A 19,450-nucleotide genomic window follows, 5' to 3' on the forward strand; every position below is an offset into this window, starting at 1 on the left:
TTTTGTAATCTGGTGAATACAATCATACCTGCAACTCTTCCCTTTTCTAACACAGTTTCTGCTGTCTAACTTATATCCTTGTCTTTGTGCTTTCGTACATGTAGTGCAACTTTTGTAGGCATTAATCAAAATAAAGTGGTTTTGAGAATTTGCAAATCAACATCAAAGTCAACACTATATTGAAGTAAAAATTGCGAACAATTTGTGAGGAAGTGAAAGGGGCATTATATTGCATCATTATATGCTTTATGTTAGCTCACACACACATATATATATATATATATATATATTATATATATATATATATATATATATATATATATATATATATATATATATATACAAGGTAGCCTTTTTGATAGTTGTATTCTTGGGTTAGTTTTTCCCGCTTTTGGTCCGAAAATCATCTTTCAAAGACCCCGTCCCATAGCCTTGACAATTGGTATGCATGATCGTCTGCTTACCATCCTTAGCAATAACACGTATTATAACCAAAATTGATTTCCATTGTTGACTTCAATCTATTCTTATGGTTTGTAGGTCAAAGTCTGCAGAAAGCTTCATGAAGAAATGGGAAACGAGGATGATAAAACTCCTTGGGAAAAACTTGTGCCATGATTTTGAAAGAGGCAAGTACATGTATAGAAATCTGTACTTTGTTTCTTTATCAATCAGTGAATTTACAAATTGTGAATTGCTCACTTCACTCAATATTATCCTGAACAGAAAATCACTGCAGAGATACTTTCTATCTGTTACTGTTACTGTTAGTTGTTACTGCAGCTGTACATTTTTGTACTTTTTATGTGATTTATGAAATACCTCATGATGTAGTGTGTGATTTTTAAAAAATGAGAAAGTCACTGAGTTACCTGAAGATGTCGGCCACAGTCTCAATGAAAATTAATATGATACAAATGATATTATACACTTGAAATTACTTGTAAATAAATAACACTGACATAAATAAGCTAAAGTTTCCTGTAGACAACTCTTAGGTTAGGTTCCGAAGATCTGTGTTTTCTCTTACAGTTCATTAAGTGTGTCAAATCTGATAGTGTTATATGCGCACAATTATGAAAACAACATTCCAATCATTTTTCAATGTCAATTTATGTTACAGAAGGTGGACAGTGCTATGATGCAATCGATATTTGAGATATCTTCCATGGATGAAAATTATGAACTGATGATGTCTGTGATTGAGATGTATGAAGATGGAGCAACGAAAGGGCAGAAGTTAAAAGGAGAAGAATTAAGAAATCGTCCTGTACTCCCTCACACCAAACTTAGAGATTTTTTCAGTATAAAAACTGAAGATCAGTGCCTTCTTTTGGAAAATGTACTTGACAGCACTATGACATTTGCTGACATGTGCAAGGAGGCATCAATCCTCAAAAACTAGACCTTGTCCAGCGAAGTTTCTGTCAACAGACACACTGTTTGGATGGTGGCTGGGAGGAAGCAGTCGAGCGATTCCCAAAAGAGGCAACACGTGAGAGGCTTGAAGAATTCACCAAGCTGTCATTCTCCAGGGGCATCCCAGATAGTTTCGTCAACTATTGCCAACGGTTGCTTCGGTTGGAGAAACATGAAGATGGCCTGAAAAACGCTGCAGCATATTCAAAAAATGGAACATATGCATTTTCAGTTCCAGAGACTATTTCAAATTTGAACACGAGCATCTTGAAAGAGCAGTGCCCAGGGTTTTCTGGAATTGACCTTACTTTAATTGATATGCCCAAGGTAAGTAGTTGTATTCATAATTTAACTCGTTAGACACACCTGTATACAATCATAGACCCTGTAGTAGAAAGAACTGAGAACTGTGACAAACGTATACCAGTGATTTTCACCTACACACCGTCAAACATTGTCGCCAAAATCAAAGCAAAATCTGTTGTTCTTCTTCAACTTAATGCAATCAGAATTGTTGGATAAAAGTGCCAGTGAGTGGCACTTTTAAACAAATGATCTGATGAAACTATTGTAGTACTGCATTTACAATCACTGACCAAGCAAATTAGCCTCAGATGACTGACTACATAGTCGCATCATGTATTTGCACTGAGTGACCTTGAATAAACATATCACATGGTATGGACCACACTTTACCTCATATGTTTATCATAATGTAATTTTAATGCAGGATTCTTGTTTGTGAATCGTCATATGATCTTAATTGAATATTACTGACACCAAGTGTAACATTTCTTGTAGGACTGGTCTGTTGAAGACATAAACAGATTGGTTGTGATGATCAAGGCCATAAATCGTGACTCGCAGAAGAAGATGTATAACATTGCCCTAGTTTGTGATGTAGCGCACATCAGTGAAGTTTTGGCAGTGCTGAAGAAGGAGAAAAACTGTTTTGTTCAACCTGCCTTTTGCCATGTGGAAAACGGTATCAGAGGTAAGACTTCCTGCCTGTATGTCTGTCTGCCTCTGTGTGTGTGTGTGTGTTTGTGTGTGTGTGTGTGTGTGTGTGCATATGTATCTATGTCTGTCTGTAAGCTACATTTACGATACAAAATAGTATATTTCATGTTCTCATGTACACACAGCTCTAACAAACAGTTGTGTCGTCTATTCTTGTATTTTAATCTGTAGGACAGAATTCTGGATTGGTGGACAGTGTACAGTGTGTGGCTGTAGCCTACTTCGGTGATTCCAAGCGGTATTTAGAAAATTTCAGCAGCACAGAACAAAATATATGGTCAACCAAAACAGACAGAACAAGTGGACACAAACCTGAAGGCCTTTATAGCCAGATGATTACATGGTTCAGCCATCCTGGAGAGTGGGTTCTGCACTTCTCAGATAACGAAAGCGGTATGTATCTCCACATGAAATAGCTCATATTTCTTTTCATGATGGCATTGCATGGTAACCAGTGTGCCCTCTAACAAAAGAGACTTCATGAATCTTCTGAGTCAATTAAAAAATTCGAGAAATTTTCTTGAGTCACAATGTATAATTTCCTATTCATCTGAAATTTTCTTGTGTCACAGAGAATATTCATGAGTCATGGCACGCCAAATAGGCTAAGAGGGCACACTGATGGTAACTCAGACATAACTGCCATTGTTACTTATATTAAGTAGTGATTCTCTCCCCTCACACTCACAGTTTATATTGTACACTTTGAAATAAGTGTGGACATAATGCGATTGTTTTGAATTTTCAGAAATGTTAATGAAGAATAGACTACTGGAAAGTGTTGATTGATTCCCCACCCAACACAGTTTATATTTAACACTTACCAAAACTGTCTTGATTGTACAATGATATTGAATTCTCAGCAAAAGCAATGAAGAATACGCTGTAGTGAAAGGAGCCATTTTCTGTTTTTGTAAGAGGTCTGTTTTGGGGAATAGTGTTGCACCATCATTGAATAAACAGTTACACAATGTGATTGATGCCATATTTTAGACTGAAATAATATCAAGTTATCTTAGTATCAAATGCGTGTATAAAGATCGGAACTTTTCCTTGTTATCACAGTACTTAAAGGTAACTGATGATTGTTCTGTTTATTTTGTTGTTTCAGCAACAGGAATATTGGCAGCAGTAGAGGTCAGGAGGCACTGCATTTTTGCATCTGGAGATATGGACCATCTCGCCATCATCCAAGATGTGCTGAATGCCGTGATGGACATGGAAACAGAACCAGACGAAAATTAGGAGGACCCCAGTCTGCAGGCTGACATCCAGAAGTGATATGTTGAATACAATGATATTTTCAGTTTTCTCTTGTAAATATAGTGTCAGGTGCCTAAGGAAAGACTCTGTGAGAGATATTCACATTGTGACTGAATGTGCGGTTGTTTATTATTTTGCTGCAAGAAACAAGGACATTTTTGCTAGAGAATGTGGCAGTTCAGATCAAAATGCAGTGAGTACAGCACCAGCTACACAGATTCTGTAAAAGATATACCGGTATATGCTATTCCATATGCCCTCAATATGAGCTTATAGCTGAAGTCAGCCTCAGTTATTAAACTCAGATGTATCTGCTTCTTTCCCTCTTTACCTGATTTTCTTCCCAATGTGGTTTATTGTCCACTGTGTCGTATACTTTTAATGCCTCAACCCTACATCTGAACCAATGCCAACTGGAATGCATTTCTGTTCACAGAACTTGTCAAGTAATTAGATTGGATGTCAAACTACCGCTGTACTTTGACATTGTCATTGGCAACAGATTAAGTGTTGAGCTATTTGATAGAAAATGACACAGTAGATAAAAAACAGCAAATACAAAGAAAATCAGGTGAAGACAGAAAGAAATGGGTACACACATATGATTTTAATCACATTGTAACCAGTACCTACCATATGAATGTACGTTGACTGCAAAAAAATTGAGAGGGGTTGTACATGTCAAATCAGCATATGGTGTACCCTCACATATAAATGTACTATTGCTGTAAACTTTGATAGGCAGGTCCATAGGGATATATTAGTCAGGTTGTTCAATACAAAGTGCAATTTACATATTGCATATTTATGCAAATATGTATGTGTTTGGGAAACTTGCCCCATTTTTTATAAAAAAGCTCTTCTGTAAAGCTGCATGTCCAATTTGTTTAAAGTGTTGTATGACACTCTTTGTTTGTAATATTTGCTCAAATTATGGTGCAACTTGCATTTTGTTTTTTTTTTAATTTGGCATGGTAGGCTTGGTGTCACAGTGACTGATATTTAGTTGTCTGTTACTACATGCCTTAATGTGAGTGCAAATAAGTGCATTGGTTTGAATAGGAATATCCCAGGAGTTAGCAGGCTTGTGAATGATGTACTGACCGGTCTCCGTGGTTATCTGGTCTGGTGAAGCCCTTCGATGTAAAATATCCATGCTCGCTCTGCTAGTTTGATTTTCGTTAAAATCTGTGTGATGCTTGTCCGATAATAGTAAAATTGTTTGAGAATGCCCTGCATGTACTAAATGTCATACAGAAGTAACTGTAAGGGGCATGTAATAAAAATATTGTTGCCTGAATACATGGGTCCATGTGCCCTTGTAGGAGGATACTATTTGCCCTTCTGGCATCGTGCAATTGTCACCTGCTCTCAGGCACATAAACCCATGTATTCAAGCAATAATATTTTTATGACTTGGAGTATCAGTATTTCAGTGGGGCTGTATCACTTGTCATTTCAAATCAAAAACTTTTATATCAGAACTAGTGGTCCTTTTGCTTTGAAGTTGGTTTGCTTTGAAGTTGCTTTTTAATCTATGTTTAGTTGTAAATAATAAATTTGTTCTCAGAAAAATTTGAGATGTTGGTCATATGAGTATTTTGTTGTAAGGGAGTTTGAAATTACAATTTGTTGACAACTGAAGTCATTCAGTCTCTTCCTAGAATTCCCAATGATGTTTAAATATGAAAAATTGAGGTCACATAATGAACATTTCAAACAGCTATTTATCAGGTTTGATTAATTTTTCATGAACAAAACACTAACCAGAAAAGAATTACAATCATGATTTTCAAAGTAAACATATTTTCATGTTTTAACCCCGTGTAATTGTGATCATCTGTAATTGTAGCCTTCATCAATGCACGATGATCATAACTGTCATTGCCTTCTAAACACAATATTAATCAACATGGCCTTCAAAATTAGTGGACGTGATATTTCTCACGTTCTTGGCCGCTGGGAGTGTGTGATTGACAGTGTGGAAAAAATTGATCCCACACTCTGCAGTAAATATTACACGAGCTCTGATTGGATGATGAAGAGTCGATTTCGTTCCACGTGCAAAATGTTATCCAATGGCACGACGAGTAACACACGGGCTGATACTACAAAGTAAGCAGGTCAGAGAACAGAAGCAGACAACAGAGTTATCACAATTTTTGATAATATTGTACGTGTCCAATGTGACGCATTTTGTGGTCATGTGAGAAAAAGAATCACACACCAAGGACCTGGGATCAGATTTCTCACACTCGTTGGGGATATTTTGTCTCACACTCACCTGCAGCTTGTGTGAGATAAAATATCCTCATCTCATGTGAGAAATCTGATCCCAGGTCCTTGGGGATGTGAGATTCTATTAATCTTGGCCCGGCCTCAGGATTAAAGGCCATGTCAACAATGACCTTGAGAAATAGAGGGCAATGTATAAAGTGCCCTTGAAATATACAGGATCATGTCTAAGGTGGCCTTCCAAAATAGAGGGTCATGTTCAAGATGGCCCTGAAAAATAGAGGGTCACATCCAAGGTGGCCCTGAAAAAACAGGGTCATGCCAAAGGTGGCCTTGAAAAAATACGGGTCATGTCCAAGATGGCCTTGAATCATAGAGGGTCACGTCCAAGGTGCCCTGAAAAAAGAGGGTCATGTCCAAGATGGCCTTGAAAAATAGAGGGTCACGTCCAAGATGGCCTTGAAAAATACAGGGACATGTCAAAGGTGGCCTTGAAAAATACAGGGTCATGTCCAAGATGGCATTGAATCATAGAGGGTCACGTCCAAGGTGGCCCTGAAAAAAAAGAGGGTCATGTCCAAGATGGCCTTGAAAAATACAGGGTCATGTCTGAGGTGGCCTTGAAAAATACAGGGTCATATCCAAGATGGCCTTTAAAAATACAGGGTCATATCCAAGATGGCCTTGAAAAATACAGGGTCATATCCAAGATGGCCTTGAAAAATACAGGGACATGTCAAAGGTGGCCTTGAAAAATACAGGGTCATATCCAAGGTGGCCTTGAAAAATACAGGGTCATATCCAAGGTGGCCTTGAAAAATACAGGGTCATATCCAAGACGGCCTTGAAAAATACAAGGTCACGTCTGAGGGGCTTTAAAGCACAAGGCAGGAATCATCAGAGTATTAAAAAAAAAAGGATGACAGATCATAAATTCATGCTGATTTTTGCCTTCCTAATTTTACAGGGATATTTTATCATGTAATATGGTGTTTTATGAACGATTTTTAGATATTTTCAAATTTTCAATGTTAAAATTAATTTTTATACAAATTTTTCACCAGCTACCTGAACTCCTTGTAGTTTTTAAGCAGATAGAATAAAAAACTTATATTTTAAGTACTTTACTTTGCCATATTGAGGTACTAACTTAAAAAGTATGAAATAACTTAGTTTTATGAATGCCTACCACATAATGAAAATGACAGATCGGCAAAATACAGAGAGTTTACAATGTACTGGCAGCATTCAACAATGAAGTGATTATAAATGTTTGAAAATCGCAGTCTGACAACCGTGATAAATCAAAAACAGGTAAAGAATGAAAATTTGTAAGATTTAAAACGTTCTGCAGAAATGTATGACAATGACAGGTTGGCAAAATTTTTGTTTGTAACACTACATTAACTATTGCAAAAACAGCAAATTTGACTGGAACTAGTCAAAAACAACTAAGTTACCTTTGTTACCTAGTAGATTGGACAAAATTCAGAAATTTACCTTAATATGTACCGACAAATTATGGTCCGGTACCTTATTTTTCAGTAATTTTCGACGAACTGTTCTAAATCCCATTAACCCAAAATATTTCCAATCGTGTTAAATTAACGTCACATAGAACCTTTAGTCGACACCAGGAACAAATATAATGAAAACACTAAAACTATACCGTTAGTTTGACTTAGAGAGCACAACTTTTAGATCAATAATGCAATATGTATGTATAGATGTTGTCCGGAAATTGGGCCAGAAGGAGAAGCCAGACTTAAAAAACACTGAAAATATTTTTTAATTTTGAACATTTTGTCATGTCACTTCCGTATCAGGACGGTAAACTAGCTTACAAAGATAACAATCAAGTTATAATGTGAGAACATATGAGACAAGGATTCTGTGTTCTTACCTTACTAGGATTAAACGTCACAATTAAAAGAGACCTTTCCACGACTCATGCTATTACTAAAGGTGTTCAAATATCGATATTTCAATGCGTGACGAGGGAAATGTTTTCCCCTAAAATTAGTCCAGTTTCATACAGCAATGGCTGTTTAGAATAGACGTGTTAACGGAATGGTTTCTTTATCCTTACATCTAAAGGAATGGCACTGAAGAGAATCGGGGTGACTCTGCGATTCTTCGACCCCCACGATGTCGCTAACTTGGCAGGTGATGCGTCTCTTCAAGAGCTTCGGAAGGAAAGTGATAGGACCGGCCAGCTTCCGAGGAACAGGATAAAAGTTCAGATACTTGGTGATGCTGAGGTGGGAAAGACAAGTCTCAGAAAGAAACTGGTTGGTGAGAAGTTCGACCCAAATGAAGGCAAAACTGTCGGTATAGATATGCACATGTGTGAGTGCACGGACGTTGACTATAAGTGGCGGCGCCTCGGCTCACAAAAGGACGATTACAGCGAAGCTGTTACATGGTATATGGCCAAGACTCTCACTGAAAGAAACAGAGAGCAAGAGAGGACACATCCGAACAGCTGGAAAACTTACTCTTATTTTTGGTTTTGGTTGAAAACTCTTGCTCCAGCCTTGGCTATATTAGTATTCCTACAGTTTATTTGTCATGAAAATAATTTCGTCTTTTCGATGATTGCTTGTTCTTTGATGTTTCAACTTTTCATTGATAAAACTACAGCCTACAAACTTGGAGGAAGCTTTTGCGTATTTTTGGTGGCAGCTGATAAATTGTCTTTCTATTGCAAACATAAATATAGTTCAAGTGACGATGCACACCACACGCTGTTGCCAGAAGCTGTCGCATTTTCCGAACTTTGTGTAATCACAGTTGTCGGTTTTCTTGTTGGAATCGTCGTCAATACAGGGTTACAAAATGGTGTTGTCATTGCCTTTTCGGGAATGTTGTCACCCCACGGTACAAGGACTTGTAGCACCCTTGTTGATACTTTTCAGACTCCGAGAGTCGTTTGTGGAGCCTTTGTTGCCCTTTTTGGCATACTATCCTCAGTGGTGCTACAAACTGGGCTAACCAAATGCCTTCAAAAGCAGCTGCAGGAAATAACAGTTGTCGCAAAATTAAAACTAGTAGCCTTCTTCCTATTCCTTGTAGTTCTTTTGTCTTCAGTTGTATATTCTTGTGTATCTTTCAATGCAAACTATTATGTCTATACAGCATTTGCATTGTTGACTCTTGGGTCTCTCATGGGTTTAGAATTTGGTCGACCAATAAATTCCACTTTAAAAATCAGCAGACCACAAATGTGGCCAGTGACATTATTATTTGGTGTTGTGTGGGCCACTGCTTTTGGCTGGCAGTCTCCCTTTCTCTTCTCGTTCCATTTTCCGAGCATTCTGTCGGTCGCATCAGCTTGTACCATATTTTGTATTGAAATGTACAGGACCTATTTATACAAGACCAGTCAAAAGGCATCCCTAACTGACATTTCAAACAACTCTTTCACCATCAGGGAATTCAAGAAGACATCACTGCCTGTCAAGTTGAGCATTTGGGATTTTGCCGGTGATGAGTTTTACTATAACACTCACCATGTCTTCATGGCCTCGCGAGCAATCTTTCTTGTAGTATTTAAGCTCGTGGACTTCAAAAGCAAAAGCCAAAGAGATGCTTCACTTAAACGCCTAATGTTCTGGTTGCATTCCATATGTACACATGCCCAAGCCCGTTCTGTGATATTCCTCGTGGGAACCCATCGGGATCAAGTGTCCCCCGACACGCGAAAGGAAATTGCCAAGTACCTCAAAGACAAGTTGTACAAAACCAGTTCAATTTACTGCAACCGGTTGGTCATAAACAGTGACAATACCCCTCTGTGGCTGGTTGAAAACTCCCAGAGTGATGATGAAGACATTCAGCGTTTACGCCAAGCTGTTCATCTGCGAGCTACAAAAGTGGATGAAAAGAACGAAAGTTATCCCATCAAGTGGCTGCGGTTTCAAACGGCTCTTCGAGAGTGGAATTATTTAGCAGAAGAGAAAACACCGATTGGCGAGACTTTACTAAGTATAATTTCCTATATTCATCGGCATCTCTCTGGTAAGAAAAGTGCTACTCACTGTCCTCCACTTACCAGCATAATGCCTTTCAAAGATGTCTTTGATTTCGCCAGCAAGCACTGTGGGATACAGAACACAAAAGAGATGGTTGCAATGCTTCAATTTTTCCATGAAACGGGCGATGTCATTTACCTTGCAAAGAATCAAAGTCTCAACAAAATTGTCATTCTCTGTCCACAGATACTGATAGATGCTGTCAAATTAATTGTCACTCTTCCTGAAGAGAAAGACAGGGAACCTACGGAAGCAACGATGTGGAACCGTTTGTCTGATGAAGGAATAATTCACAAGCAGTTACTTACTAATATTCTTGATGAGTTGGATACTGATACAAGAATCTTGATAAGATTGTTGCAATGTTACGGCCTTATGTGTCCATTGGGTAAAGTGGGCTCTCTGCCAAGTGATACCCAAATATGTGAATATATTATTCCTTCCATGAGACCTGTATATTATAAAAACCCTCGGGAATTAGGACCTCATTTTGGCCCGATGGTATCTTTTATGGAGTTTTACTTTGACTTCAGTTTCTTCAAACCAGATTCAGTCTTCACAAGATTATTGTCTAAATGTATCCAGATTTCCCAACATAACGAGGTCTATCGCAATGTCGGCAGGTTCACAATCGATAATAGGTTCGAAAAGTTTTCCTTCAGACTTGATCTGATGGAGTATCTACCAGAGCAGCATTTTATCAAAGTTACTACCGCCTTGGTACCGGGATCAAACCCTTACATCCTCATCAGTAGACTTCACAGCTACATCGAGGCCATTCGCTATAGAGAGTTCCCTGATCTCAAGTACAACGGCGGCACGCTATGCTTGAATCCACCTCCTCATAATGGGTGTTCTAACAACGACTTGCTACACATTCTCACAGTGTGCTCAGAAGAAGAACGGTTTCCTACCATTGGAGCAACAATAGAGAGGCTGTGTGGGGACATAAAGCAAGAAATAATTCTGAGAGAACCAGTGAGAAACAAACTAGTAAGGATATATATATATATATATATATATATATATATATATATATATATATATATATATATATATATATATATATATATATATATATATATATATATATATATATATATATATATTATATGCATAGTCAATACTTTGCCATGTGACAGCTTGCTGGATTCAAATATCAAAACTCGTTTCTCATGATCGTCCCTAATTATTGCATTAGGACTAAGCCCCTGGCCTTATATTGCACGATGTATAAGGACTAAAATTTGTTGCGAGGCGTGCCACTATTAATCTTAATAATTTCAATATATAGTCGAAACTGTTTGACAACAAGACTAATACTTTATGTTCCATTATCAGAAAAGGCAAGTTGAAGAAGAACCTTGTGAAGAAGATGTTAATATTTTGCCTGGCGACGTATTAATTCCAAATGAAGGTATGGAATGACAAATTAAATGCATGCTGATTTTGTAGAAAGCTAAGGTAAAATATCTGTGATCGCAACGTATTGGTCTTCATTGAAAAACAAACATGAAGCCAAAATCTTGGATAAAGAAAATGACACAGTCACTAAACTATACAATTGTATACCGCTGAGATTTGGCAACAAAGCTGATAATAACCATATACATTGGATGCATTTAAGATTTGTGTTTGGAAAGAATTGGACACTCATACGACTTGACACTCTATTTGATTTGGTGTCTCAATAATACAAAGACTGACAGATCATAGTTGCCATTTTACAGGCGCCTACATTAGTGTATCAAGTACTTCCAAGAACGTAAATTCCTTTTAATATGAAAACGGTTGTTACAAATAGGATTAAGCTTTGCCGGGAGTTAAGTCATGTAATGGTATTTGTTATATGTTCCTACCTAGATGAAGACCCTGAAATGTTTGATATCTATATCATGTGTGGAAAACGTGATGATGAATGGGTCAAGAGCGAGATCGCACCTCTGTTTGAGGACAGCCACTTTCCCATCGAGGTTAAAGTAAATTCCTATGACCAACGTGAGAACAATGCTTCTTATCTGAGGTGCTGTCCAGTGACTATTATCATCATCAACAGACATTCTATCAAAGATAGAAGATGCACCGAAGAAAGAGAACTTGCATATCAGTACCACTATGATAATGTTAACAGCATCATTCATGTCATCAATGACAAACATTTGACTGTATCAAAAGCTAAGGAGTCTTTGGGTAAATACGTATGCTTTGATTATCTGGACTACAAAGGGCGAGATGAGAAACGATTGTTTTCTGAAGAACTCAAAGAACTTGTGATCAAACTCTTAGAACACTAGAGTTTGTGCATTCACTGAATGACGCCTAAGTGCCAGCATTATGGGAATGTAGGCCAGACAGGCAATTACTGAACTTATTACTGCATAATTTGCAGCTTCCTTGATATTAAGGAAATGTAGTCTCGTGCGAAATCGTTAAATCGAAGTGGCTTTTAATTCAACTTAAATAGGCAATGATATAATTCCATATCTTTTACCATTCAATAGTGTTCTTATTAGATCAGGTGCTTTACACTGATTCCAAGAATGAAATGAAATTACTATTTCACTGTCGCTTGATCACAGTTTAGCATCATGTGCGCTTAAAAAGAGTACCTTTAGATTCAACTCGTCCACACATATATCATTTGCAGATATGATACATATGAATGTGATATTGTGTGCACGAACGCCATTTGAAGTGTCACAGCATCCTATTGATTTACTGTCTTTATCATTTGAAGTTGTACTTGGTATGTTACCTTTGTCTACTTCATTGAAAATATAATTGATCAAATTAGTCGTTAAGTGCCCAATATGCCGTATGGTAAGTCCAAAGTGTTCTCCAGCAGTAGAGATTTTCACTGGTGTTTCCATTTATGTAATGCAATATCTGCTTTCGGATAAATAGCATAAGTTTTACTTTCATGCCCTTGGCATCAAGAGAGATGCAATGAATGCATTGGAAAATGTTCAAAATAGTACATGGTCATAATAATTTTGTGTGTATTTTTCGTGAACCCTAGGATGGATCGACAAGTTAGCAGCAGTTTTGGAGGGAAGTTATGATTGTTTGTTGAATTTAATAAATAAAACGTTGTACATATGTCATTAAACGGTTAACCGTTTTAGATTTTGAAGATGTTTTGATAACCTGGTAAATTGCTTGATTTTCTTTACGAATAAAAGCAGAGAATATTACCCTCTTGTAAACGTGATTTGATTTTTTTGTTCACAAAAATGTATTGCTACTGTCAATTATTAGTAACACGATTGGAACTTATTTGGGATAATTGGATTTTCATATTTTTCAAATTGATGAGGTTACATTTCTAGATGAAATCGACATTACTTCACCATCCAATTATCTCAAATTAGTGCCAAACGTGTTTAGTTATTTTAATCTTGAAGGTATAAAGTCGCCTGTAATCTAAATATGCTCATATATGGTCAAAGGGGCGTTCCTTGGTATTCAAAATGCCCATGTGAGGGCACCCGCTTAAAATCTGTGATTGGTTAGATTTTCTCTTTCCATGGTAACTGTGGCACAATTGGAACAGGTTACAGTATACCTTTATTTTATGAACGATAATATGTGAATGCCTTAAAGGTAATATTCTGTTTTTAAAACATTTTAAAACATCTTATTTTGATACCAACAGTCTATTCAATGACGTATTACACTAATACGCGAATCTCCCTGTGTCCTGTATCCTTAGGTCTCTCCAGGTCTCTCTAGAATAGTATCGGTTAGTATGACATCACTTTTTCGGAGCGCGCCTGCTCAAAACCGAAGTAGGTCGTTAGACGTCGGACTCTGGGGGTCGCGCCTTGAAACTATTCCCTTTTCTTTGTGATATGTCTATAATTTCGAGGTAAAATATGGACTATTGGTACAATATAGCTTTCAGATCTATGTAGTGTTGACATTTTCCTCTTCTGTACACGATATTCTCTCTTCAAATATTTCGATTTTGAAAATTTATCATTTATATAAATACACAGTTCCATTTTTTGAAAATCTGAAATACAGTCTAGGAGTATTTGGAAAAAACGAGATGTCTTCAATTTTACTTGAATTACGTTTGTAAATGTTCGTAATATTATGTAACTGTATAAAGGTTGTAATTACTGACAATGAATGGGGTGAACCTGATAAACTTTCAGACCTTATTCTGCCCGTTCAAAATTCGAAACTGAACTGAGACTGCGAGCTGTGATCTCTCGGAATTTCGAAGTTGCGGGAGTTTACAGACTGACGTTAAGTAGACGACAATATTTATCAATTTCAACACATTCAAGGCTTAACTTCTGATTCTTCCATAGACTATTCATCCACAGTCTTCTACAATGCCTGTGATCAAATGTCTCAAACCAGATGGCTAATCTCGAATTCAACAAAAATACTTACGAGAACAATATTTGTGACCAAATGAGAACTTGCCAAGTATTTACATGCGCAATAGCATTATTACTTCGACAAAGCAGGATGGGTGACCCGTAAGATTTGAGAACAAATCTGTACAGTAATGGGTTGTGTTTGATCAAAACTGAGACCGGATTCGGTACCAAGATTCTCCACCATATTTTGTCCGTAAGAAAATAATGTTTGATTCTCTTGTTAAGAAACTGGCTGGTGGTGATGAGGTACCAGGGAATATCACAAATTAGAGGCTCAAGAGAATTCTAGTCAGTTTCAGTTACAAATTTATCATGGACAGGCGAAGCGGAAAGACGTCATACCGAATATCAAGTCCCTATATTTCGCTTTCTCTGTCTCCGTTCTTGGTTGCATCGTTAACTAACACGTTGTGACCCGTTTCAAAGATTTATAAGGCAAACCCGACAGAAACAAAACTGCGCATGTCATGGAGGTAGGACGCACAGTGAGATCGCTCGTCCAATGTTGCTCTGTTTTTCGCTACCAAGTGTCTTCGTATACCTGAAAACCTTTTGTCATACATTCTGAAGCACTGTTTGACAACTTCAATCAGTAAAAGATGCCGAGAAAACCAGCAAAGAAGCATGAAGCTACCAAATTGAGTACAAGTAGCGATCACAGTCCAGAGCCAAAGCAAACCAAGATGGCCGACACTGGAGACTTCTGTCCGCACAGCCAAACAGAGAACAAAGACATTCAAAGTCAGCTGTCTGAAATTCTTCAAACTCTGTCAACTCTGGGAAAACAAATTGAAAAGATTTCCACTCTTGAACACAGCTTAGCTGAGGTGCAAAGGTCGGTTGATTTTGTCAACGATTTTTTCGAAAACTTTAGAAAGCAATTAGCCGACTTTCAATCAAACGCCGATCACCTGAAAGCTGAAAACATTAGATTACAAGGACAGATTACCAACACAGAGAAAGAGTTACGCAGTAACCAAGAAGAACTACAAGAACTGCAGCAATATGGGCGTCGGAAACAATATCGAAATTCCACGGTATTCCATAGCAAAATGATGAAAACACAGATGATATTGTCATCAAAATTTCAGCGGCTGTAGGTGTTGATGTCACTAAAAACGACATAGACATTAGCCATCGTCTGCCAAGACGCCAAAGTCACAACTGGGAAGAGTCTTCGCCACCACCACCACCACCTATCATTGTCAGATTTGTCAGAAGATCTACAAGAAATCAACTCTACTATGCTCGGAAACACCTTAGAGGCAAGACGCCACATCAACTCCATCTGGGAAACAGTACCAACAATATTTACGTAAACGAGAACTTGACCACGACAGCGAAGCGCCTTTTTCAGCAAGTAAATGAAAGAAGAAAACAACTGAATTGGAAATACATCTGGACCAGCAACGGCAAGATTTTTACGCGTAAAGATAGCAGCTCTGAAGTCATCATGATACCATCACTGAAGAACATTAACCGTATAAATTGAACACCAAGAGTAACTTTTTTGTTTTTGTTTTATGGACTCCAACTCACAAGATCACATCATCAAGTATGATTGTTCTTCATACAGTGTCGACGAGTTTAATCAAGGTAAAAATCAAAATGACAAACTTTCAACGATCTCAGTATTCCATTTAAATATTAGATCTCTTAGTAAGCATTTTGATGACTGTCTTCATTTGCTGAATGTATTACACCACAATTTTCCCGTAATTGCATTGTCAGAAACATGGTTGAACAGAAATGTAAATCAGTCACTTTTTCAACTGCCATCATATCAGCTGTACACATGTAATCGGGAATGTGGCCAGGGTGGAGGTGTCGCAATGTACATCCATTCCTCACTTGCCCACTCACAAATGGTTAATTTGCATATTGCAAGCTGTGAGTCACTTTTCTTTGAAGTTACAATTGCAAAGAAAATGTTGTCTTTGGTGTAGTTTATAGAAAGCCGAATACTCCGACATCTGACTTTCTTGAAAGCTTTGAGAAAGTCATTGAATGCCTTTCATCGAAAGACAAAAATTGCATAATTGTTGGAGACTTCAATATCGATACGTCTTCATCGTCTCATTCAAATACTTCTTATTCAACACTTTTGAATTCGTATAACTTCCATCAAGTAATTAACACCCCAACCAGGATAATGATACATGTACAACAATAGACCACTTGATTACCAATATAACAGATCACTTTCTGGAATGCGGTTCCATCGAAACTGACATTTCAGATCACCTGTCCATTTTTGCAATTGTAAAAGGGTTGACTGACTTGAGTAGTACTTCATGGCAGGAAGTGTATGATTGCAGTGATGCGAATGATGCCTACAATATTTTTCATGAAAAATTTCACGCTATTGCTATGAAACATGTACCCTTGACGACAAAAAAACACCGTAGTAAGTCAATTCGGAAACCATGGATAACAAAAGGCTTGCTTATTTCTATCAAGAAAAAACATTTGCTTTTCTCAAAGAGTAAGAAGCGTCCCATGAACGATGACGTTATAATGATATATAAGAATTACCGTAATGTTTTAACCAAGGTTTTAAAACACGCAAAGAAAATGTATTATTGTAATAAATTAAACTCTGTAAGTGGGAATTCTGGGAAAACATGGAATGTTATAAATGGAATTCTCAATAGAAATAATGGGTGTAGTATGGCCCCAAACAAATTAGATTTCAGTGAAATTGGCGGCAAGGTGATAACAGAAAGTACAGATATTGCAAATGAATTTTGTGAGTATTTCTCTGATATTGGGCCCAATTTGGCGTCCAAAATTTCCACTGATATCAATTTCCAGAATTATTTGAAGCAGAGTCGTAGCAATTCTTTCTTTTTTCAACCAGTTGTTCCAGGAGACATTATGAAAGAAATACTCTCCCTGGATTCCTCAAAAACACCTGGTTATGATTTTACTCATCCTCTTTTGACTATCCATGCTGCTGAGTATATCGCTGGCCCTCTTTCGCATATTATCAATCTTTCGATTTCAAATGGTGTTTTTCCTGATAGTCTAAAAGTTGCAAAAATTACCCCTCTTTATAAAAAAGGTTGTCCATTTGATGTTGGTAATTACAGGCCAATTTCAATTCTACCCGTGTTTAGTAAAATTTTTGAAGCAGTTATCAACAAACAACTGGTTTCTTTTCTTGACAAGTACGATATTTTAATTGATACGCAGTATGGATTTCGCAAAAAATACAGTCCTAAAGTTGCCCTCGCTGACATTGTTGCTGATCTTATAGAGAAGATGGACCTTGGCTATGTAACATTAGGTATTTTTGTTGATTTGAAAAAAGCCTTTGACACTATAGATCATGATATCCTTCTTCACAAACTGCATCATTATGGAGTGCGAGGTCCATCATTAAAGTTATTTCATAGATATTTAACAAATCGTAATCAATTTGTAATTGTCAATGGTAAATCTTCTTGTTACAGGCAAATCAAATGTGGTGTACCGCAGGGTTCCATTCTGGGTCCGACTTTATTCTTGGTATATATTAACGATATTTGTAATTCAACAGACTATTTTAATTGTAGACTTTTTCAGATGAAACAAATATTTTAAATCTCTACGTACCCAGAATGTAAATCTTACTCAAATTAACGCCAAATTTAACGAAATTATCAGTTGGTGTATGGCCAACAAACTCACAGTCAACGTGACAAAACCAATTATATGATCATAAAGACACCACAGCGAAACACCACATTTGAAGGAAATCTGTCAATTGGGAATGATACAATAGAACAAGTTTCTTGTGCAAGCTATTTAGGAGTTACAATAGATTCATCTTTGTCATGGAAATATCATATTCGGAAGGTCATTGAAGTAATTACACCCAAAATTGGTATCATTACACGACTAAGACACTAAGTTCCAAAATCCATTCTCATTCAACTATATAATGCTTTCATCTTACCTCATATAATGTACTGTTTGGAAATCTGGGGAAACACTTTTTCCAGCTATTTAGAGCCAATTTTTCGCCTTCAGAAACGGATTGTTCGCTCAATTACCTTTTCTCATTTTATTGCTCATTCCGAACCTCTGTTTTACAAACTGAATATTTTAGATATCTACAAACTGAGTTAATATTGTATTTGTATGTTTGTTTATGATTTGAAACATAACAATCTTCCTCATACAGTTGAACACTATTTTGAGATTCCAAAGCACTCGTATCCAACACGATTAACACAAGTTGAAAATTTTCGTATTCCAGGCTCAAATTTGACAATTTCACAACATAACATTAGGTATGCAGCTGTGAAACACTTGAATTCGCTGCCGAGACTATCTCAAACAATTGTCAAGAAGACAAGTTTTCAAGTCTGCATTGAAACATCACTTACTGAATTTACATTAAATCTGTGTTTGTTTCTATCCTCCATCACACTTAAGCATGTACCGAATAGTTATTAGTATACTCACGGGCCATGAACTCGACTAGTCCTTTTAGACTATTTTCATGGCCCCCACCAGATTTTACAATATTGCAATGTCCTTTTCTTTTCTTTGACTTTGTACAATTTCAGTAATACACAGTTTTCTGATAATTTTCATTATTGTACATACTGTGAAGCATCTGGTGAAATAAAGCATTCGTTCATTCATTCATTCATTCATTCATTCATTCACATTACCCCTTTAATACACCAAGCTGTCATTCTCATTGTGAGGCCGACCATAACGGGATCGTTTGGAAGGTTTCCACGGAAGGGTATGAAGTTTGATTAAGTGTTAAGATATCGACGTTGTTATAAACTGGCTAGGAAATAAAGCGTGCGCGTTGTTAAATGACAAGGATACATGCATCAGATGAATCTCCTGAACTTTTTTATATATCGACAACCTCGAGTGGCATTTAATGGACCGCAGATTTTGTGTATTGCATTTTATCTTTGCGATATAAAAGAAATTTACCACTTACCTGAGAGTCTTTCCATATCTGGTAATGACAGATATTGCAAACAAGAGAATTATCCGCTATAGTAATAGTATAGTAAGCCACTTTCAAGAAACATTTAGCCTCCGAACATGGTATACACAGTGTACGCAAACTAC

General features: G+C 37.1%; 3 protein-coding genes across 6 annotated transcripts in view; all 3 read left to right on the forward strand.

Moving 5' to 3' along the window:
• The window catches only part of LOC139143408 (uncharacterized), a 47,812-nt gene extending 42,530 nt beyond the window's left edge, over positions 1–5,282 (forward strand). For 3 of the 4 annotated variants that reach the window (XM_070713711.1, XM_070713709.1, XM_070713710.1), the window contains 5 exons: positions 541–629; positions 1,124–1,746; positions 2,221–2,413; positions 2,611–2,832; positions 3,551–5,282. In XM_070713711.1, coding sequence (XP_070569812.1) covers positions 1,738–1,746; positions 2,221–2,413; positions 2,611–2,832; positions 3,551–3,684 — 558 coding nt within the window. In that variant the 5' untranslated portion in view covers positions 541–629; positions 1,124–1,737 and the 3' untranslated portion in view covers positions 3,685–5,282. Of the gene's footprint in view, positions 1–540; positions 630–1,123; positions 1,747–2,220; positions 2,414–2,610; positions 2,833–3,550 lie in introns of those variants that run through there. The other variant, XR_011554586.1, reaches the window with a different exon arrangement.
• The window catches only part of LOC139143413 (uncharacterized), a 65,492-nt gene extending 52,327 nt beyond the window's left edge, over positions 1–13,165 (forward strand). The window contains exons 2-4 of the mRNA XM_070713718.1: positions 8,035–10,964; positions 11,313–11,388; positions 11,835–13,165. Coding sequence (XP_070569819.1) covers positions 8,037–10,964; positions 11,313–11,388; positions 11,835–12,265 — 3,435 coding nt within the window. The 5' untranslated portion in view covers positions 8,035–8,036 and the 3' untranslated portion in view covers positions 12,266–13,165. The remainder of the gene's footprint in view (positions 1–8,034; positions 10,965–11,312; positions 11,389–11,834) is intronic.
• A 1,799-nt stretch (positions 13,166–14,964) lies between these two features.
• Positions 14,965–15,857, forward strand: LOC139144153 (uncharacterized). Its single transcript, XM_070714809.1, has 2 exons — positions 14,965–15,106; positions 15,457–15,857. The coding sequence occupies exons 1-2, from the start codon at positions 14,965–14,967 to the stop codon at positions 15,855–15,857; spliced, it is 543 nt and encodes a 180-aa protein (XP_070570910.1).
• The last annotated feature ends 3,593 nt before the right edge of the window (positions 15,858–19,450 follow it).

Source organism: Ptychodera flava, chromosome 11, assembly GCF_041260155.1.
Source record: "Ptychodera flava strain L36383 chromosome 11, AS_Pfla_20210202, whole genome shotgun sequence".
NCBI lineage: Eukaryota > Metazoa > Hemichordata > Enteropneusta > Ptychoderidae > Ptychodera > Ptychodera flava.